Consider the following 23,912-nt stretch of genomic DNA (forward strand, 5'->3'; position numbering starts at 1 on the left):
AACATACTGCTCTCTTCAGTATTTAAGCTTGCACATCTTACCTAATGACTCTTCCTACAGCCGTAGTGTGCTAGCAAACAAACTACTGTACAAATATTTTCAGTGAATTACAACTTATAAATGATAGATTTACTGTATATCTCTGATTGCACTCTACAATATGTCTATGTTACATTTTAAAACGCTGAACACTAGCTGTGTGCATTCTTGCATGAAAATGGTCTATGATGAGAAATAAGCCCTGATAGGTACCGGTATATTTTCTGTCATACGTCCAAGCCTATATGACCAACATTGCACATTATAAATGAGCTGGTGTTTTTTAAAAGTGCCATGTGTGCTCTGTAAACAACAGTCTATAAAAGCACAATAATCACTTGAGACTTCATTCCTTTACATGTACTTGCCTTCAAAGTTGAGTAATTTACTTTGACACAACAGGCCAGATATCAATCTATACAGTACAATTTGCACATTGGCTAATACTTAGAAGCACCATGTACAATATGTGTTGTCAGTTTGAGGTATTTGTCACTTAACCGATTATAATGTACAACACTCCTTGAAGTCAGACTGGTGATTAGGATCCACAGTAGGTTTACACAAATTGTTTGCATGTGAACCAAATCACATTTCTTTCTTCCCTTTGCAATGCTTTCATAAACATTGTTTGCACCAAAACGTAGCCATGCCCTCAACATGAAGCAAACTGGCACACTACCTTCTTCACATCACAACCTGGGGCTATCCACAATCACATCCAAAGAGTAATTCCTCCACATGATATTTATTCTTACCATGTTGCATACCTTGCAAAACCATCATGTAAGGAGTATAATTATCAAATTTAAGTGGGGCTCCAATTTAACCATTAAGATGTTTGTTGTAATAATGCCTTTACTTGAAAAAAGAATTGTACGATCGTAATTACAAAATACTTCATCCTACAGGCTGAGCACCTTGATAGCAGGTCGGTCTGATGACTGTTGGCTCAAGGAAGAGAACGGCAGCAATGGTTGAGAATCCTAGCAACAGGAAGAGGACCTTGAGGAGGCGATCCTTGCTCGAGTTCATCTCGTGAGGAAGGACCTCGAAGAAGGTGATGTAAAGGAAGGTACCGGTGGCAAAGCCTTGCAGGATGCCATTCACCACACTGTGGGAGAAGTTTGAGATGCTGTCGATGAGGATGATTCCGAGCATCGCTCCGAGAGGAGCCATGATGGCGAAGCAGAGGCAGGAAATGAGGATGGAGCATCGGGACAACCTGCTCTGGATGAGGGTCATCCCGAGGCTGAAGGCCAGGATGTTTTTGTGGATGACCACAGCGCTGAAGATGGCCAGGAGTTGATCTCTGTCTGTCTGAAGCCCGATGGCGAGTCCCTCAAAGACGGAGTGAAGGGAGAGCGCAAGGAGGAGAAGCAGTGAACGGAGCGACGAGTGTGAATGCATATCATGACTATCATGTTCATTGGCGGTATGATCCCCACTCATTGAGTGTTGGTTCGAAGCAAGTCTCCGGTCACACTCTCGAGCAATGCTTCCATAATCACCATTTTCTGCATCATGAAATCGTATGTGACTGTCGCTGTCTTCTATGAGGGGGCGGTTTGGCTCGTCATATTCCCTGGCTGTATGAATTCTGAGCTCTTTAGATTTAATCGCCATATCACTCTTCTCTTTACAATCCAATGCAGTTTGTTCCACAATCACAATTATAAAGAATCCACATGCTATAACAAATTCTGCAATGGGATATGCAGTGTTGATCATCATGCTATCAAACGCCTGAGTCAACTTATCCCTAACCGTTGGCAACAAATCTAGTAAGCATGTTGCTAAAAAGACTCCTCCACCGTAACAGCTGAGAAGGCTCATGCATTGTTTTGCTCTCTCATGAAAGCTTTGTGATCTGCTGGCAGTGACACACTTGAGTATTCTCACAGGAAGAAGTCCAAAGAACAAGCAAGTCAAAAAGAGGACAACAACAAGCAACGCCTTCAACCCTAACAAATCCATGATGTCAATGCTGCGGTTGCATCAATCCAAAGTCAAAGAAAAGTGCTGTAATTTATGCACGTTTGCACATTCTCACTGGAAAAGTCACTAATTTTCTTCAGAATTATGTTGACGACTGTAGGGTTCTAGCACATAGATCTGTCTGGTTCACGGGCATAGACATCATCAGTCATCAATCTCAGCGACAGAAGAAATCTACAGAACTAGACTAGGCCCTATTAGTACTTATTAGACCTCTTGCCAACGGTCTTGCAGTCTTGGTGCCTCTAGCTACATCATTCATCAACATCATGTAGAACAATCTAGTTCCTTCCATATCCTTGCAGCGCACAGTCATTCATATCAATACAGATCTCCGTCAGGACTCAGTCGATCAAAATTTCAGCTGCAGATGACGAGAAAGTGTTCAGAGATAAAAACGCATCCACTTTACACACCCTCAATGTCTTGATGGAAGATTTTCTCAGGACACAACGAACACCGTGTATTCTGCATGGGCAACTGCAGGGGTAGTTTCTGACGAAGTACCGCTAACCATTCTCAACAAGTACGTGTATCTTCTCTCACTCTCACTGCTCATCACTCTCTCGCGATGATGTCAACTTTGAATGAATTGTCGCCAATGCTCTATGAATGACAGTCAACATGACAGAAAGATCCAAATTTTACGACATTCACCTAACAGCAACTTCCCGTCTTACCGCTACGTAATTCGCGGAGCTAGCCGAATTTCTGGATATGAACCGCAAGCCGTGACAGAGCAGCGATGCCCGAGAAGCCCTGCTGTTGCGCTTGTGCCGGTAGCCAATGAAGCGCGTGATGGTACCGTGGATGGTACAGTGGTTCTTATGCGTACAATGATTGTAAGCTTTATCAGGTGATTCACCGTCATGTGACTGAAACCAGCTGTGTCGCTGAATGGTGAGCTGCATGATGACCAACAGAACATCGTTTCTCTCTCTCTCTCTCTCTCTATGTGTGTATGTGTGTGTGTTTGTGTTGTGTATAATGGGGGGGGGGGGGGGGGGGGGGGTGTTCTATCAGGGTAACAACCCAACGAACGTTTCGTGATTTACGGACTTGCCGAAAAGCAACAAACTGGAGAATAAAGAATAATGAAGGAAAATGCCAACACAAATACATAAAACAATCTCAATTTTCACGTTTCATTTTTTTTTCTTTACGCCATGGGCACTAGCTGAGTAGGCCCCCTCCCTTGCCGTAAAATGAGAAATCACTCCTTCGTCTTTTAATTAGTTTTTATATCAAATTTACACTCTGTAATGATATCAGAGGAACAATCTTAGAGTCAGAGCTGTGCGGGTGATGACCTTTCTTGGCAGTAATGTCATGCATGTTATATCTGATGTTATATACACTTTGTAAAGAAATTATTTCGCTGAAACCTCAAACTGCAAGGTGAATTTCATAGTTTATTGGGTCGCCATTTATAAGGTTAGTGTCTTGTGGTATAATATATTGATCGATAATTTCACAACGCGGCACAGGTAATAGTTATATAATGTCGGATGGCCTTGAGGTTCATACAAGGAAATATTGGACGAGCTATGCACAAATATTGGACGAGTCGAAGACAAGTCCAATATTTTGCTTAGCGAGTCCAATATTTCCTTGTATTAACCGAAAATAGGACATCCAATATTATCATTATTATCCTACAGAGGATTTTAGAAAAGAATATTACTACTTTTATACTCTTTCTGTCTCTGAGTGCTGTATGGTCTCCTACTGTACTTGATCCTGACATGGGGTATGGTACGGTACACTCTTCAATGCAAGCTAATCCACTTCATTCCCAGATAAATCAGTAATCTATGTATTTTGATGTACAATTCTAACTAATTGATATACAAAATTCGTTTGCATAAACACAGAATTTTAGAAAAACGATATTCTAATTAATTCGTGATTGACCAATCACAGACGTTTTTACTTCATATTTCGGGTCATCATGTATATCTCAACCAATCACGGTGAATTTTATAAAAACTTTGGGGAATCCCCCTCTTGCCGTCCAATATTTTAGATATTGGTCGCCTCGGCAAAAAATATTGGTCGAGTTCAACAAACTTTCTAAGTGGGTCGGAGGTTATGAGGCGCGTCGACAAAATAGCACTTGAAGTTGGGCTCTAAAAATCCTCTGTATGGATAATAATATAGTATAGTGTATAAAACGCCTTTCTTTGACTTGCTATTTAAGGCGTAACACGAAAATCATTTACTAGTTTACAGACATGACTAAAACATATACATATCAAAAGAATACAATACATGTAAAGTTGACACTCACCTAGCAAAAAACAAAAACAAAAACAAAACAAAACAAAACGAAGAAAACTTAGCTTATGTTAAAATAGAGGATTTAAGGAGCTATACTTGGAGTATATACTGGAGTTGATTTGCATAAAGTTACTTGGCAGGGGGACCGTTGCAGAGTTATTGGGAAGGAGAACAGGAACAGTCACCATTTGTTTGGTTTTGTATCGGTGTTTCCTATTAATTTCGTATAGGAAAAACTGATAGTTGTGGTAGTATTTCGCAATGTACGATATTTTTCCTTAGTCCCAGAATTAGTCAGGAATGGTTATGTCAATCATATCGTTGTTAAAGGTCCTGTTTACCTTTGGGAGCAGTGATTTTAAAAATGTTCAAGATATCACATTTGATGCATACGTGTAGGTCTGTTGTATATCACAAAACATCCTACCATATAAAATTTTCGCAATTAATCCTAAAATATAAGGAGATATCAGTATTTTTCTCAATAAACCATAACTGTAGACGGTTTAATCTGGAAGCATTCTCATCATAACTATTGCTCCCATTTTGTGTATTTAATAATACTTAACATTGATTATACGGATTCAAATTTTTAAAGTGATTGTTTCTATCCCTAACTCACATTTTAGAACCATTATGGGGTTTTGTTTCAATTTGCAAATGGTAAATTATGCCCTTAACCAATGTTAATGTTATCACATATAGAAAATGATCAGTGATGAGAAGGGAATTATTTCTTGAGTGTTTGAAGGTATCTTTTTGTCCTTTCAAGATAAATGTATAGATTGGTCAATTCGTTATCAAATATGTGTATCGGTATGTTCTCTTGATTATAATATTTCATGCCTCAAAGTTCATACACTTTTAAGTTCCCAAGATCACATTATCGCTCTTCTGTGTTTTCTTTTTATCTTTAGTTTTTGTTGTTGTTGTTGTCTTTTTTTACTTTGTATGATTAAGACTGGTATCATCGTAGGCATGTTTGTATCTTTGAATATTTTTTTTTACTGGTAAATAGAAGATCTACGTGGTTTATTGCATCGTTGCTTTATGTAACATTGTATACCTTCATGTTCGCATTTCTTGATTATTTGCAAATGGAAAAAAAAAAGACATGAATAATTTCAGGTGAATAGTTATTGCAAAATATTGATCTGCTTGGGTCATGTTGCGTCTAATTTCCAGCAAATACTCGAAAACCAAGCCAAGTCAAATGATGAATTGAGCAAGCCAGTTTAATGTGATATAATATCATAGAAAGACGGAACCGTCTTATGCAAGTAATGCGGCAAATGTCAATGCTTTGGTAACATAACGATATTCAGGTCTATGATAAAACTATAATCATATCGCTGGTAACATTACATCGCAGGTTATCTTATCAGCTTTATCTGAACCTATCGTCTCAAAAAAAAAATCTTCCTTGAAGATGATGATCATCATCCTCTTCATCATCATCATCATCATCACCACCACCATCATTATCAGTATTGGATCATAATTATTTCTACAGTATCATTATTATCAGTAAATGATACACCATTTTATTGTCATCAACATCACTGTTATCGCCATCAATGAGATTTATTTTTTTTTTCCTGCATTTGCTCCACATTTTTTAGTCAGTGTCACATTTGTGTAGCTATTTCAAAACATAATGTTAACAGTGGCGGATACAGACGGGGGCGCAACCGGCGCACGCCCCCCCCCCCTTTATTTTTCTTTTAAAACAAAAGAAATGAAAAGGAAAAAATGAAACCCGGAAGTGGCACCAGAAATATTAGTTGCGCCATCCCCCCTCCTTTACAGAATTCCTGGATCCGCCCCTGATGTATATGTTATGATATTTAGCTGTGAAATACGTTTCACACACTAGGATACATCATCCGCATGCCGGAGGAAATTTATACAGGAGAAGATGTCCACAGTCCCTCATTCACAAATATCGACGTAGATGGCGGTCTCGATAGAGAGTGGAGTATAGAAAAAAAGAACGGAAAGTGTGTAAAACACATTCAAGAGTTTATTTAGCTATGTATATCAGACAGGAATATTAAGAAAATTTTGCATTTTGTGTCTTTAGTCATAAACTGGCTGGGTGCTGGTAACCATGTTAGTTTGTGTGAATATATAATCGAGTGTCACGTACATGTCAACAAAGCATCTATACGTTAAACACAGCATGTTCCTGTGTTATTGTGCATAATAGTGTATGTGTATAAAGATCTGTAGCTCTGTGGCTGAATACTTGAAGGAGAGTCGCAATTGGAATTTGCCCTTTCAAATCTAAGTAAAGTGAACACATATAATTATTATGAGTAAAGATAAAACGAAGTTTTGATGTAAGAACGATTAGTAACGTTGGCAAAACTCGATGATTGTTAAAGAGTTACCAAAAACTATTTGTGACCCTGCACCTCAAAACAAACAAAAAGTCGCCAGACATGAATTTTAATTCAGACCATATTCTGAAAGAGCAGACTTTAAGCTTTAAAATGATGTATAACTCATATCAAATGGACTCTCCTAACCTATCTAAATATTGGAAAGAAAGCACAAACTCAGGAAAAGTGTGAACTGAGAAAAGAGGCTGTGAAGTACAGTGTCTATTCAAGCGCTTAATCTTTACCAAACCGTGCTGGCTGTGCGATGAGTGGGACAAAAAACAGGAAGTAAACCACCAGAGTAACAACAATGAAGGGATAATCAGATTAAACTGAAATTAAGCATGCCTCATTAATACATTCTGTCCATAATTAATGCCAACTTTCAAAGCAGTAGCACTATCCTTTCAAAAGTTATTAGAGTTGAAAGTGAAGAGTGTGGACAAGGTTTTTCAGAAATGAAAAAGGGATTCTAAAGACACACCTAATCACACTATTCTACCAAAAATGTTCGAGATAAACTGCTAAAAAACACACTTTCCTGCCCATTTTATGATACCAAATTTTAGCATAATGTAGAAGAAGACCATTTCTTTCAGAAAATATGAAAAAGTCAAGTTCGGCTAGGTTGACCCATTTCACTTATTTTCAGTCCTCACGCAAAATCAGTGTGTGCGACTTTATGTTCGTTTTGAGATAGACGGTCACATTTGAGAAATTTACTACACTTTTAGTACGAGCATGATTTCACACATTGCAGTTAAGCAGAATTTTTTTTCTGTTCGAAGATGCACTTCACGTTTGATATGTAATCAGTGTTAGTGTTGCTATCTCTTCATTACAATTGTAACTTTGCACATGTCATGATTCATAATTTACCCGTTCTTTTTCATTTCTTACAGCTAGCAATATGTATTTAAGATCCGCGATTAACATTGGGCATGCAAGTCTTATCTAATCTCGAAATTCATTCAAAGTCTCCTCCATAGTTATTTTTTAAGTTGCCAATGCCCACAATCTGTCGTTAATTCGAGTGTATGTTTATCCCTCGGTGGTTCTTCATCTTGTTTCATGTTGCACCCCCCCCCCCCCCCCATTCATCATTATCCTTCACACGTTGCCCCCATGGTCCTCGGGAACTTCACTTACCCTCCTGTGCATTTTGTCTATCCACCCTACTGCTTTAATCCCCCTCCCTTTACCTGTTGGGCTCCCTGCCCATGACTTCCAACCCTTCCCTTTTATTTTCTTTGTTCTGTGTCACTAGCCCTCCCCTGACTGTTCTTGTTGTGTATAGTCCTTCTAATGTGATTGCTTTCCCTGCCCGTTTGTCATTTTGCCTCTGACGAAGATTCTGCTATATAGGATCGAAAGCTCAGGCCCCTTGTGATTTCATTTTACTCCACTGGCTCGCCACTATTGGATAAGCACTTTTTTGCTACATCACAGTTATTATCCTTTTAGTGTATTCTTCATTTAAATGAATAATCTGCAGATATCAAACATGTGATGGACTTTTTCTCTCCTTTTTTTTTCCTAGATGATGCCCCCTTTTGTCTCATCGGTGCAAATGCTTTTTTTTTGTCAGCGTGAATTTGCATTCTGTAATATGATGACTCATATTTTCTCAGGACTGTAACCGATGCTTCTGCATGGAATAGATTCAAAGGTAATTTTCATGTCCTTGCACCATTCGATATGTTACGTTAAAAATTTGGTTCTAAGTTGACGGTAGTTTTCTCGTTGATTTGAATGTGCGAGTGCTTCATATAGTATTAGACTACAAGACATGATTACCAGTGCAATCAGAGCTGTTGTTGTTGCTGCTGTTGCTGCTATGCTTTCATTTGAGACATAGAATGATGTAATATACTTTGAACATTGGTTGGATTTTATTCCTGTGTGCATGATAATGTTTTAGAGTATCATCAAATAAAATTAGATCATACCTCAGTGCAGTGATACAGTATTCCTATTTGACATGACGAATTTATTCAGGCATAATGGGTCAACGCCGAAAATATCAAGATGCTTTGTCGACGTCATAATACACCGTGCGCGCGTAACTTCCCTTTGCAGTATGCAAGCGTGCGTTCTATTGGTTGCTGCGCCTGACTTGACATTGAGTGCCTGGGTAAATTCAAGCCGTGCGTTCATTGGCTTACGCGTAGCTACGTGACGTAACTGCACAGTGCTCCTCCTCAATGCATACAACCAATGTGTGTTTACCAAATGACCGGGAGAAAGTGAGAGGCTAAAAAAGCAGAAGACCACCGGTGCCTGCGCAAAGGAGAAAACATGGGAAATTTCTAATCGCAGGTGAGCGACTACAACCCATTTTGTAAAAGCAAGTGCAAAATCATGGATAGATTGGTCGGCGAACAATTATAACCACATCGGGAACATACAATGGAACGTAAAGGAATTAAAGTGTCGAGCGAAGACGGAGAAACCAGTCCGATCAGTTCACTCCATGATGATGCAGCCGGCTCGTGGGGCGAGAAGGGCTCTGTGCAGCTTATCAATGTTAACCCGTGTAAAGCACCTCCTCCGTCCCTGAATGAAGCTAACGATCCTAATAACGACATTCCAGTTTCACAGCAAAATGGCAAAGTTCCCAAAGGAGTTGGGTGGAAATCCAACGGCACTGCTTCACAAACGACTGATGGCGAACCACTAATCAAGCCTGAACTCCCGTTTACAGACGAAAAGCAAGACATGCTGATGTTTCTGGACCGCCACGGGCTAAACAAAAAACAGAAAGTGGCCCCGCTGACCCACGAAGAGAGGCGAGAAAGCAATCTGGATATTCTCGGGATTATCGAAGAAAGAGACAGCGGTGGTGCTGACATCGCACATCCGGTCACCGACGCCAAACCCGTGGGCTTCCTCCAACGCCAGCTATGGACCGTCCTACAGCCATCTGACAACAGACTATCTATGAAATTATTCGGTAGCAAGAAAGGACTACAGAAGGAAAAACATCGACTGAGAAAAGCCGGCTTCCTAATCATTCACCCCTGCAGTCACTTCAGGTCAGATCACTATCAATACCCTTTGGAATAATTTCGATCTCATGACTATCTTCTGCAAGATGTAGGCCCTATGCTTTGCGTAGATTTGCATAGATTAGCTGTACATGGTCACTGATTAATTTGTCCAACTCACCTGTCATATTGATCATTGAATTCTAGGTTATTCATAGAGTCATAAGATTATGTAAAGTACACGCAATAACACATGAGAGATTAACGCATATTTACATGCTTAACTTCATTGTAGAATATAACAAATTTTAGAGAGCGTATAATGGTTCTTTTATTTGAACTCTTCAGAAAGAAGAGGATAAACGTCATTGCTTATTGTTACATTTTCAAATATATTATTTTAATGAACCCATGGTTTGGGTGTTTTGATAAACATTCTGTTATAATCGTCTATGCCAAACCTTCAAAGCAGTCCTTCTACATTAATGTATCTAGTTTTAGGTTTAGTGTATCGATATGGCTACTTTGAGGATTTCTTTCCTTGAAACATTTTACGTCGAAAATATAGCTCTACATGCAATTCACAGAGATAGACTTGTACCCACATGGGCAGTGGTTCTAGAACTACTTATTGCCAAACTATTCCTTCGACAGTGTCAAGTCCGCACGACGTCACAGTTCATCACGGCAGTATGCGTACATCGATTAACTGTTTACAAATCTCATTCTCACCACGAGCAATGAGTATCTTGTGTATGTATGTGGTATTGTCAAAACTGCCTTATGAGTCATTTCCCTAACCAGTACAAACCATAAACAAGGAACTGAAGTTTACAAAGTAGACTAATGTACATGGGTAATTCAATCTTCAGCGCCGCTAACCTTTTTCCTGTCGTGATACAAAGAGTGCAATCCTATATTAACCCCATGCTACAACACAGCCGGTGCCCCAAGGCACAATACATGTACAGGGGAGCGTGTGTAGCAACGTTGTTGTAGTTATAAACTGCCGTCGTCGACATGCAGAGGTTCATTAACCGAACACGACATCGCCAGACCATGGATACGACTCGTGAAATGTAATCAACGAAGATATAGAGTAAGAAAATGGCAACAAGGCGTACCCGAGCGAGAAATATTCCACCCGTCTACGGTAGATGGTAATACACCATTATGCGGGCCGGCGTGTGTGGATGGGGAGTGCAGCAGTGGGTCGTCGTGATTTGGTTGACGGTTTCTATCTCGGCTCGCTAGGGCTCGATCCTTGGTCGTTTCTTGGCAGGAAATCAATCATGCTTCGTGTATGTGCATTATGCCACGGCGGCATGAAAATTGTATGGCTCCATCTGAATATTGCAGCGACGCTATTATTAGACAATGTGACAGTTCAATGTTCAGATCATAAACTCTTCTAACCTATATGCCCCTATCCATTCTAAAAAGAAACAGTCACAAATAGATTGAAAACGGCAGAAAAAAAAACCGATGATTGACAGCGAGAGTCAGCTGTCTAGGATGGGGGAAAAAAGACAAGACATTGCCCGCCAGAGTTCGCTCTACTTCTCTCAAACCAACGTATCACGTTACACCGAACCATGATGCCAGTGATGCTATAGATAGATATAGAGAGAGCTTGATATATACTCCATACTTCAAACGACGTATAGAATCAGACCCAGCGCTGCTCTCGAATCAGCAGTTGAGAGCTATATCATGTCTTAGTCAGATGAAGGACTTTAAATACAGACTACCCTGCACAAAACAGGATATCGATACTGTTTGCTTTATTACATGTAAGGGAAACATAACCATAGATCTCGCGATTGTGTAAATATAGTACTCAAACGTTAAAGTGGCGAAGTATATATACAGAATTGATCTTGCATATAACCTTCAAAGTGCGCTTAGCAATAAGAGCTCTAAAAGCATACTGTCATTTTCAAAATTACGGTCCTTTTTATGGTTTATCTTTATGGTTTCGGGCAAAGACGTGTACGTCGGCATCATAGTCTGAAAATACGATCTCCTGAATGTTACTGTATTGTTGCATGCATCATAAGTATTTTTTTTTAGAATAACAATATACTATGAGTACTGCGAACATACTATTTAAGTGGAGAAATTGACATTTCAAAATAACGACCACCAACCCAAACCAGAGCACATTCCTTGTCACTACAATCACTGCATGTCAGACAGAGGAAAGAAGAAAAGAATGATATGATGCTCGCCTGGGAGAGTGAACGACATCATATCATTATCGTATCCGACAATGATTACAAACTGCGAATTGAGAAGGTTAGTCAATCCGCCTGAATCCTGGTAGGCTAACTAGTCATGTCTTGTCGAGGCCCTGGTGATAATATCATGTTCAATTAATTGCAATTCATAAAAAAAATAACAATAAAATACACACACATGATTTCTTTTATCACGGCTACTACCAAAAACACTGATCAATTTAGTGCTTATTTATGTAGATGTAGGGCAATTTGTCAATCAGTTGCAACACATTATTTTGTTTCACAAACGCTTTACTGAAATAGTCTTACTGCTTTACAAAGAAGCAGCACATCTAATCAAATCGCATTAACCTATAAGGCATTCAAAAAGGCAGGATAAGTACATGTATTTTCAAAAGTAATAGAAAAGAATCCGCATCACAGAGACACGCTCGCTCCCGTTGCACTAAACATCTAACTATTGGTATATCTGCCTATTGCAGTTCGTAAATCGGAAACGCCTATAAACGGAATAACTCCATTTTCTCCCTGCCCCCTGCCCCCGCCCTCGGCAAGAACTCCTGAATTTGATGTTGACTGACAATAAATATAAAACTAGAAAGAGGCTTGAAAACAAGAAACCAGATGGTTGTCTGTACTTTTTCGAAGTTATAAGTGCCGAATGACAATTCGATGCGAGCACTTAATTTTTTTCCCCCGCCATTCACGTCTGAGCGAAATCGCCCGCGAGACAAATTTGTTAAAGTCGTCGACACCTGGGAGGCTGTATTTGTTTTGCACTGTTCTTGTAGAGTCGAATTTTGCTCATGAAGGGACGGGTTTGGGTGACGGGATGTCTCTGGTAGAAAAGATCGAGCTATGAAGGGGAAACAGCGGAAGGTTAGCAATGGAAAGGCAGAAAGCATATACCAGAAGCGTGACGCGTCTGACTGCATGTATTGCAGTGTGTCGATGAATTTAATCATATGAAATGCCTCTAAAGACGGGATATTTTCTGTTCTTCAACTGTAACAAAAAAAAAGAAGACAAATTAACGAACAACAAAACAGTCAAACAAAATTTATGTTTTCCACTCTAATCACAGGCTATGCTGTCTCAATCCTTTTTATTTGTTTGTTTGTTTTTGTTTCAGTGAACACTTTCTTATATTTCCCCTACGTTACGATTTTTTTTCTGGGCATTTTGGTGGTCTCTGTGGTATATTATACATCACGCTTCTTGTATTGGGCACACGTTCTGTGTAATTATCTCAAAATGACATGGGTATAGGTTACTGTACAGAGTTGTTAAAGGGCTGGATATCTCACTTAATTATAATCATGTTTTACTCCGTCAATGTTAAAGTTTTACACCATCTTTAAGGGACTTGCGAAATTCTCTCTAGAAGATAGAGGAGGAGGCATGTAGTGTTTGTGTATGTGTGTGTGTGTGTGTGTGTGTGTGCGTGTAGGAATATACGTGTATGTATAGGTTTTTAGAGTATGCTGTTGATGATCCTGCTTTTCTAGTTTCTGAACCCTTCATTATCGTTTTTCGTTGTGGTATTTTTATAACATAATTCCTTACAATCACCTAACATTTCACTTTGTTCATTCGCTGGCATTCCAAGTCGATATGTCTTCGTAGACAAAAAGGACTGTACTATTGTGGCTGTATCATAATTCAGTATAGTCATAAAAAGGATACCTGGGTAACATCGTTGCTAACACTATCACACAATAATCACAATGAGCAATATCAATTGCAGTCATCTTTTGACACAACGTTGCGGATACCGGTATACGTTGTCTTGTGTATATAGACAGATTATAATGATAACAGTAATTATCATTATACAGAAAAAGCTGATACTTAATTCGTTATCTTCACATCGTGAGTTGATGTATATATATATTATATATTATATTATATCATATTATGTTATATTATATCCTATTATATCCTATTATATTATATTATATTATATCATATTATATATATATATATATTATATATATATATATATATATATATATATATATATATATATATATATATATATAAGTAGTATGTTTGCATTGTATGAATGTATGTAACCACTACATACTTCTGTTTATCACTGCATAATGACTTCGAAACTTCCAGCTGCCTCAGTATTTCAAGAAGTTGCGATATGTAATTCACCTGTCTAATTGGACACGAATTCCACTTATATGGAAAAGGATCATCGTCATATTTTTCAACAGTGTCTCAGTTTCCACGTCTCCTCGCCAATCATTCCAGACGTTGGAAATGCACTTAGTAAGTGAAATTCTTCTCTCGTGATTGATGGGCGCATTAGGAAGTCATTTTTTCCTTATCATGTTGCATCAGTCCAATTATTGCCTAACGTGTTCCGACACATTCATATGACCCGTGTGTATCGCTATAACCTCATCGCGTACTAAAATTTGGAAATGCTATATATATGAAAAAGTCGCCTTTGCGAATTGTAGAATGTTTGATTCATTTCAAATTGTGGCCTTTGATTTAAACGGATTATCACTCGCGGGTGATTATCATCTCATTTTTTTTTTCATCCCGGAATGGCAGTGAAAGGTTGACAAGATGTGTTTTGCAGGAACTCTGCGAGTGGTTTTTCAGTCACTCTTCCAGTTTTATAGCATTAACATCAACGAATTAGCTGAGCAAGACGCAATGGACAATACCTAGTAATGCCAAGTAAAAGAATAATTTCCAGATATCAACAAGAACACCGGCAGATACTGTAACAGTCCAATATGCCTGATTTTCGCTTAGTAATCTCAGACAAAAAATAAAAATCCCTGTCATATCATAATTCACTTTTCATTCGGCTGTCGAACATTCACTGTATTACGATATGCCAATTGTGAACTGCATTTACAGTAATGATGGTATCGTAAATGAGAATTTCGCATGATTTTAATTGGAATTCTGACATATTTTGTAACATGCATGCATGCGATCAGCGTACAGTACATAGACATAGAGATTAGGAAAACGTATGTTAGCATTAAATTCCCCCTCTGTAAGACATCTGTGTTATTAAACCGTTGAACGGGGCTTTCTTTGCATTTTTTAAACATACTTTTCATGACATTGTACACTTTTCATGTATACGACTTCAGATTTTCCCTGTCTGGAGAAAGATTCAAATAAATCAAATAGGCTGGATCTAATGAAAAATACTTAGAAATCCTAATATTAGATCAAAACGATCAATGATGTCATTTGCACACCATGGAATGTTTGGCTTATTCGATGGTTAATGCATCGTTATAGAGAGTAAGATAAGTGAAATTGTATTCCGCTGTTAATGCAAGATTGATCCCATAGTATTATGTCCAACAAGAATTGTTGAGGGAACGCACGGATTTAAAGTCGATTTTTTTTGGGGGGGGGGGGGAGTGGGGCGCATGAAATCAAGAGTAACGTCAACTCACACAGGCATATTTGGCAGTATCATGCATCCAAACTCTTCAGCAAAACAAATATTTCGCTTGATGTTGCATTTAGCATGATTATTTAGCGTATAATTCCTCTCGTTAGCCTGTGTAAAGGCATCATGTAATCGCGGTGGACGTTTTAATGAGATCATAGTGAGCATGGTTTACCGGGATTACTCGGGGCTGGGTGTCGGTACGTCAAGGCATAATCATCAGTATGGAGATTGTGTCTACGCAGATGAGTTTGCGGTAATAATCGCTATCACGGTGCAGATTACGTAACTCTTCGTTTAGACCGTCTCAAATTCTTGTCCCCCAATGCGCTGAATATTGAATCATGACAATGACAACAACAACAACAACAACAACAACAACAACAACAACAACAACGGGTAATTTAACGGCAGACCCCCCCCCCCCAAAAAAAAAGACAAAACAAAACTCGTATAACGAGCCTAAATTTCTAAAATTTCTGTTGATGCCCATACACTCTGCCTTCCATCAAGCTCCAAAGTACAGAAATTGGGAAGGGAAATATCTTCGAGATCATCCTTGAGAGCGTAGTATACGAGTGAAATCCCACAAGAGGATAAGTAGTGAGTTGACAAGTTCAAGCTGTGATGCCACTATAAGTGCAGTTTCACACCATGTGCACGTACAATGTTCGTTCAAATTGACCTTAATGAGTAGAGTCAAATTTTTGACTAATTGACTGACAAAAATTATAAGAAGTTAGAAATGAAACAAGAGATTACATGATACATAAAACTTTATGATATGTTTTCTTTACATTTTTATGCGATACGCAGTTGAGTATATATGCTTCATATAGAAACTGCGCAATATAAATTTACTATTATCATTATCATTATCATTATAGTTTGACATTCTTTCACCAAATTCGCTCAAATAAAAAAGAGGAATGATACAATCACCTTACAACATTGTTACAACATTCTCCCTTTTGCTTCATGTATACACAAAAAAAAAGAGACGTAGCAAAATCATGCTTTGAGAAGTTAATTTAGCAAATGCAATATAATATAATTTGATACAAAACATACATTAATTATTCTTATTGATTTATACCAATTAGATGAGATTCTGTGATGATATTTGTGTAGTTCAATGGTTATAGACTTGTGAAGTGATGACGTCAAATCCCCTAACAATTTGATTATTATTTTGTTGCTGCAAATGTCACTGATTTGCAGAACAACAATACAAAACATGGGTAACTTCGAATTCCCAAACTAGATTGATTTCTCATTGTATATAGGTCCGAATTCAATTGACAATCTGCCATGGTGATTTTATTCTAGTCACCGAAGCCAACATGAAGTAACATAATGGTACAGAGTTGCGCTTTACATATAACCAAATCTTTCTTTTATCAAAATCATGTGCTTGGGATGCGCTGACATAGGAACAGGTGGATGAAGTCAGACAGTGATGTAAGGTGACGGGTCTGGAAATAAGTTGCTCTTTCTATTTCCGGAGAACATGCAAGCTGGTGAACCCAGTAAAAATTGCGCGATGAAGTGAAGATGACAAGCAAAATTTGAGAACTCTGCAAAGCTGTCCAGGGCGGATTTCAGCCGAAAAGCAAAAAGACAAACGAACAGAATGTCAAAATGACAATTTTATTCGTAGAAAACGACCAGCCGCGGACATTTTCAGCTCAACTACATCATAAACCGTCCCTCCCCCCCACCCCCGAAAAAAAAATGAGAGAACCTTTCATTTCTGAAAGGGTTTAGACCACCAACCCATGTATTTCGAGAGAGAAAGATATAGACAAGGAAAATATAGGAAGAGGAATAGGGAGAGGAGGAGAAGGAGAAGGAGGAGAGAGGATGAAGCGAAGTAAGAATCGTCAGATTGATGAACGACATGCATGACGACAAACATTAATAAAATCAATGGGAGTGCTTATGTTCAGAATGTGGAGCATTGTGGATGCAGAAGATTACGTTTAAGTACAAAGATGACGTCCGTCGTAAATGTTATACTGGCTGTGCATTTATAAATGTGTAATTATAGGCCTTGATATTGTATCAAAGCAGAATATTTTATTGTTTCCTAATCACGAACTCAGTTATTCCAACTGAATGATTTGCCCTGACACGACATTATGCAAACTCAGAAATCGATACATTGTGCTCATTTAACATGAAGTCATCTCCGTATACCTCTGACTCATTGCCTTAATTTGTTTTATATGTGAAGAAACGAAATCACTTAATAGTTTCCTTCGTTACTTAAAAATGTTAATCATCCTATATGTTTGATGAAGGTCCAATTTTCATCAAGCCATCTATTACTGGCGCTGCAGAGCGTCAAAATGGCGGTCGCCAAAAGACAACCGTCTTGTGCAGGCGTTCTATGTACATCCATCACTATCCACTGGTAGAAAAAAAAGACGACCTTCCTCTCAAAAGGATTGCTCCGATTCTCTGCAACTATACATCATTTCATATGTCTCGCGGACTGGACGTGATATTGCTTGCCTTCCATTTCTTTTTGTTTTCCGTTTCGATTTGTGGATCATATTCTGAAATGATTACCATTAGTGGAGATGGAGATATAAAACATCACCACAGAGCTGAAAAAAAAATCTATTTCTGTTTCATTTCTATATTTATTCCAGTAATAATCATCATCTTAAATCTAACAATAAGCTAATGTCATTTTTTCCCGTCATGCCTATATCTTGAAATGGTTTTTATGGTTGGTCGTCATAAGGGCTGTATATACTTTTATTGTTTTGCATCATCTCTGATTATGGATGCACAAAATCCTCCTTGCTGGCAAGTGATTGCTCTCTCGAAGGACCAAGAATGACGGTTCCAAAAGAAGAGCTTTCATTTCCAAATCAGATGTAGGTAATTATTGCAAATGTATGCATTTTGGCGCGGAGCACACTCATGACTATAATATAACCGATTTATTTTATTTTATGTTTTTTTTTTCTGCGCACTGATTATCGATTGACACAAAATTTTCCAAAGCTGTACTAGTATACTCCCCTAATTCTTATTGCGCACGACAATTAGAATACATGATGGGGAAAGTCCAGTGCATCACCCTCAAATGAGAAATGATGCAAATCGCACACACAAGACACATACACACACTCACACACACACAAACACACACACACACACACACACACACACACACACACACACACATACAAATCACGTTTTTCAATGCCGCTAATGTTCTCCCATGCGGGTAATGTTTCTCCGTAATATCAGCTACTTACTAAGTAGAATGTAACGAGCACATTAATCTCTCACAAGGGGCGGATCCAGGAATTCTGCAAAGGGGGGGGGGGGGGTATATTTCTGGTGCCACTTCCGGGTTCAATCAGCTGACAAGCAACAAAATAAAAAATGAAATAAATAAATAATTAAAAAACAAGACTCCCGTGCATTTTTTTCGTTTCTCGTGCAACTTCCGGGTTTCATCGGCTGACGTGCCCGGTGCACCCCCTCCCCCTGGATCCGCCACTGCTTACATCACCTTCCTTTTTATTTCAGTCGATGATTTGTGGCCATCTTGAACGGATATGAACTAACTGAAGCGTAAAACGAGCTTCTCATTAAGCATACATCCCATGACATCTTCCTATTATACTCAAGGCCATTAAATGTGTCATCACAAGGAGAGAGTCAATGTTTTGCCCCCTTCGACGCTAGTTAAAAGAAATTCGCCGATAATTATGAAAATACGAAGAAACTGCAGGGAAGAAAATTGAAAGCATATATTCGAGGTACGAGGTAATTTCGTCTCGCACTTGTTTGATGTCAGTTGCCGATCGAAATTTTGAAATTGTTAAAACGAGAAGGGATTGCAGAAAAAGGCTGACCATCATTTAACTTCAAATTAATGCTCAAAATTTGTCTAAAAACATATTCTTTTAATAGAAAACGCGTGGTATAATAGCTTTTGAAAGACTTCTGAACCCCCTTTCGTAGATGAGTTATATCTTTGACCTAGTGGATAAGTATGGGTTAAGTATAGAAACTTGAACGAAAGCCGTGAAAGCAACGTAAGTTTTTGAAGTCGAGTTACGTGATGCGACATTAACATTTCGTTTCAAACGCTTGTTAAAGGTGAAATTTATACTGCAAAATGTCGCGTGTGGATTCAGTGACTGCATTCAGAAGAAAATTAATCAGATGACCTGATCAAAAGTTTTGAATCTGCTCAAACTTTTGATTAAAACCACGATGCTATTATCGTATGGATGAGAAGGCTACAATTCGTGACATCACTGTAGCGGAACTGTTTAACGAAAAAGAGGAAGCCACGTTTATTATTATTATCATTTTTGATGAAGAGTACACATTGATAATTTCCCACGACTTATTACTGTCATATGTATATCAAAGGTCCTGTTTACCTTTGGGAGCAGTGATTTAAAAAAAAAAATGTCCAGATATCACATTTGATGCATATATGTGTATAGGTCTGTTGTATCACAAAACATCCTACCATATAAATGTGTTTTTTTTGCAATAAAGTCTAAAATATGAGGAGATATCAGTATTTTTCTCAGTAAATCGTCACTGTATAGATGGTTTAATAATCTGGAAACATTTTTATTATAACTATTGTTCACATTTTTGCGTATTCAAAAATAGTTAACATCGACTCTACGAATTCAAATTTTTACAGTGGTTGTTTCTTTCCATAACTCACACTTAAGAACTATTTTAAAGCATTAATGCTGGGTGTTTGTTTCTTCTGCAAATGGTAAATTATGCCTTTATGGGTGGTATCACTCCTGTCTTCTAAGGAAGGTAAATCAAGTTTACTCTCATTGTGTTACAAATATAAAAATACCATGAGGAAGTCTATTTATTCCCCCCCCCCGATATCGTTCCGCTACTATGACATCTGTAAAATTACAGCCTTCTTATCCAAAGACGGCAGCACCATAACTTTAAAAATTTATACATTTTGAACGGATTATCCTCACTGTTGTATTGTACATGATATTGGTGCATTCACTGAATCATGCAATATTTTGGGTAAATTCCCCTATAAGCAACAGGATCTAGTAAGTTATACCTTGGGTCATTGTTAAGTAATGAACATAAGAATCTAACTTTGAATTGAACCGGATGTGGAACAAAATCAACAAATCGATGCAAATATAGAGTTTTGCCCCCCCCCCCCCCCAAAAAAAAAAAAAAAAAAAATATCAAGGTTACTCTTGCTATTCTTCTCCATTCAAACCAGTAGGTTTTCGATGTTTTATTTTTTTTTCTCTCTTTTTTTACCATCAGTTTTTGTTCCCTGGATAGGACCATCCAGGGCCCACTTTTACGATTAACGTATATTGCAAGATGAAACAGGGTCGAAATTGATAATCTGTTTGCTCGTAATCTTCCCGCTCCCTGCCTCCCCCTGATGAGCACGTGATGAGAGAAGGAACACTGTCCCTCTCGCAGCTTTGTCAGCCCCTTTTGGTGGAAAAAAGGGGCGGTAGAGGAAAAAAAAAGCCCTGAGGACTAGCGAAATTGGCGCATAGCATTGTGTGTTTACAAGGAGCGGGAACACGCCAATTGGCGGAAGGTGAAAGCATTAGGAATGTCTGGCTACAGGGCGAATTTAGCGTGATATTGAGGCGCAAAGTTTTCCTTGGGTGGGCTTTTTGAGTCCGGGATTTGTGGACTTGCGTCAGATTGATACCTGGAAACGAGTTAAAAGTAGATAGATCTTTTACTTTCGTCTCGGCAAGGGGATTTGTATCAAATGCTGCAAGACGTGCAATAACTTTGTGAATTGTGGTCGCAGATCGATAGCACAATCTCTTGAGAATGTGTATGGAAGACACAATGACGTACAGTGACATAACCATGAATCCCAAGTCTGGTTAGATATTTCGTTGGATTGGGGAACATCGATCATTTTCGCCGTGACAGTTTAGTAGGAGATCGCTAAGATCAATAGATCCTGTTACTTTGTTTTGTTATTAAGAATAATAGACTTTGTACAGACTCTCCTTGACAAAGGGTTCAAATCTTTGATTTTGTTTTGGTTTGACTTGTTGAGCGAAATCGATGTAATTGGATTGTAATTTTTCTGTACAATGTAGATAAGTAAAGGGCAAGATCATGTTTTATTTCGGCTCGGAGCATGTGTTTTGTGTTGAATATGTCTATATTCCTTTCTGTTTTGATAATTGAAGAATTAAAGTGTGGTTCAGAACAGTCCATGGCAACTTAACTGAAGTCGAATCATGAGATGTTCTTGTTTCTTTGACTTTCTGTTCATACGAGGCGACTTGTCATCAGGATACATGACATCATTATCCAATATCGTGTTTTCCCCTTGTGTTTTGTGTCATTTTGCCGCGAATCTTGTTACCAGTTCCGGCGCGAGATCCATTAGAGATAGAGCGGTATCATAACCGTCTCATGATGTATATGGCAGTTTATGTGAATTGTCCTCTAGCTTCTGGTCCGACGGTATCTCTCACGTCATCGCATGGTTGCCGTGAGTGATATGTATCGTGCCAAGAGATACTATGTCGACACAGAAGCAGCCATTCTTGCGGCTGGCGTGTCAAAGCCGTCAAGGTGATGGAGAGGTTTTTGCGATCCGTCCATTCGCTGATATCATAGGCTGGAAGCATCGTGGTCAAGAGCTTTGCATGCTCAACCAGTTTAAGACAGGTCACCGGTTCGATACCACAGCTCGCAAGACTGCCTATACCCTGCTGCTCCTTGATTATAACCAAGTATTACATTAATGAAAATGTTTAATGGTTATTTTCGAGAGGCTGGTCATGAGCAGATGAGGTTTCGAGCCTCTCTCCTAAGACTTTTTACGCTGCTGCTCTTCTGTTTATAGAGAGGCACACCGGTTAACCTCGAACATTTCAGGTCATGGGTTCGAGCCACGGTCGTAGCACTTTGTTCACCGCATGTTTTTTTAATACCCAAGTATGTAAATGAGAACCTGTTAAGAGTTGGAAAGTCTTTTGATTATGATCTTGACCTCACCCGAGGCACCCAAGGAAGAATGATGTCTCAACAGTGGATAAAGTGGCGGCACAAAATATAGTATACCCCGCTTGTATCTACTAATGTTAATGCTAATGACATTTATTCAGAGGCAATAAAATCACAATCAACCTATAAGCTCAATCAGGTACCATTAAGTGGAATATGTGCAGTAAATATTGTAAAACCGATAACTCAAATTACACCCAGGTCGATTTTATTGTGTTTATGTCGGTACAAAGTCTAATGTCAATGAACTTTATTTGACGTAAAGATTACGACTAAAGAGATCAAAACAAATAACACCGGCTGAACGTAGACTTCGTCCTCATCAGACATTGTAGTAATCAAAGTCAGCACGATCAAACACAGAAAAGACCAAATAGGATAGATTGTTTTGATTCAAATTCCAAAAATCGTTAACCCCTTTGAGCTTTGGTATCCAATGATTGGCAAATTTCAAGGAATTGTGTCTATTAGGAATCAAATCTTTGATGAAAAAAGGAGAGAAAAGGAAAAAAATCATCAATGGTTTAAGCTAGGTCGACGACATGAAGAATATTATCATTGATAGTCTTCGCGATATTTTGCAGCGCAACATTGATTGTATCGAGAAAGGGGTATTGAGTATCATGATGTATAACAAATTTTATCGATTTTGCAATGTACTACGAACCCTGGCAAGACAGGTGCAGGTCACGAGTTCCCTACCCACGAATACAGCCCACGAGGCATATAGCCCATAAGTCAGACAGCCCACGAACTATACAGCCCACGAGTCATACAGTCCATGAGTTCGACATTAAGCAAATAAAGCCAACGAGACCGGCACATTAAGCCCCGTGTTGTAATGTCAAACTCGTGTGCTGTTTTTACCTTGTGTCGAACTCATAGGCCTTATTTGCCTAGTGTCGAACTAATGGGCTATGTATGACTCGTGGGTGACGGTCTTGTGCAATGACCCCGGCAAGACGACTGCAAAGTAGTTTAAAAACAAGTTAATGTTTTTAAAGGTTTTAAAGTTAATGATTTTCTGTAATGCCACGTTCTGTGACACACTTTCAGAGAAAAATGACATGCTCATTTTGTACTAAAGACACTACTTTTAGAAGCTTTGTAACATCTTAAATCTGGACACCGAATATTTGTTGTTGTTGTTGTGACAGAGTAGTCATAATGGTGGTGACATTAGTCTTTAGGAGATATAGTTTAAACGAAATACATTAGTTTTACCTGACAATGAAGTTTGCAATGAAGAGTGAAATATGAATACGTTATGTTTATACTGTCAAAGAAATGACCGTAGAAGACAGAAGTTTATGTTTTTATATGTTTCATACTGCTGTGCGATGAAACAATGAGTTCCATCACTTTGAAAAGTGCGTGTTAGCTTTGATGTATTAGGTAATATGCCTAATTGACCGTCATTACCTAAGTATAGGTCTTTAAAAGTATAGGTCTTTGTGAAGTACAGGTCTTTATGAAGTATAAGTATCTATAAAGATCCAGGTGG

The 23,912-nt window shown here is 38.5% G+C and overlaps 1 protein-coding gene and 1 pseudogene across 1 annotated transcript in view; one reads left to right on the top strand and one right to left on the bottom strand.

Moving 5' to 3' along the window:
• Nucleotides 1-939: 939 nt before the first annotated feature.
• Nucleotides 940-2,016, bottom strand: LOC139712471 (zinc transporter ZIP1 pseudogene; annotated as a pseudogene).
• Nucleotides 2,017-9,110: 7,094 nt separating this feature from the next.
• LOC139712482 (potassium/sodium hyperpolarization-activated cyclic nucleotide-gated channel 2-like) overlaps nucleotides 9,111-23,912 on the top strand; it is a 53,275-nt gene continuing 38,473 nt past the window's right edge. Inside the window, exon 1 of the mRNA XM_071624301.1 lies at nucleotides 9,111-9,736. Coding sequence (XP_071480402.1) covers nucleotides 9,111-9,736 — 626 coding nt within the window. The remainder of the gene's footprint in view (nucleotides 9,737-23,912) is intronic.

Source organism: Diadema antillarum, unplaced genomic scaffold (assembly GCF_040938485.1).
Source record: "Diadema antillarum isolate AM-2024a unplaced genomic scaffold, OU_Dant_1.0 scf00000041, whole genome shotgun sequence".
NCBI classification, from domain to species: Eukaryota; Metazoa; Echinodermata; class Echinoidea; order Diadematoida; family Diadematidae; genus Diadema; species Diadema antillarum.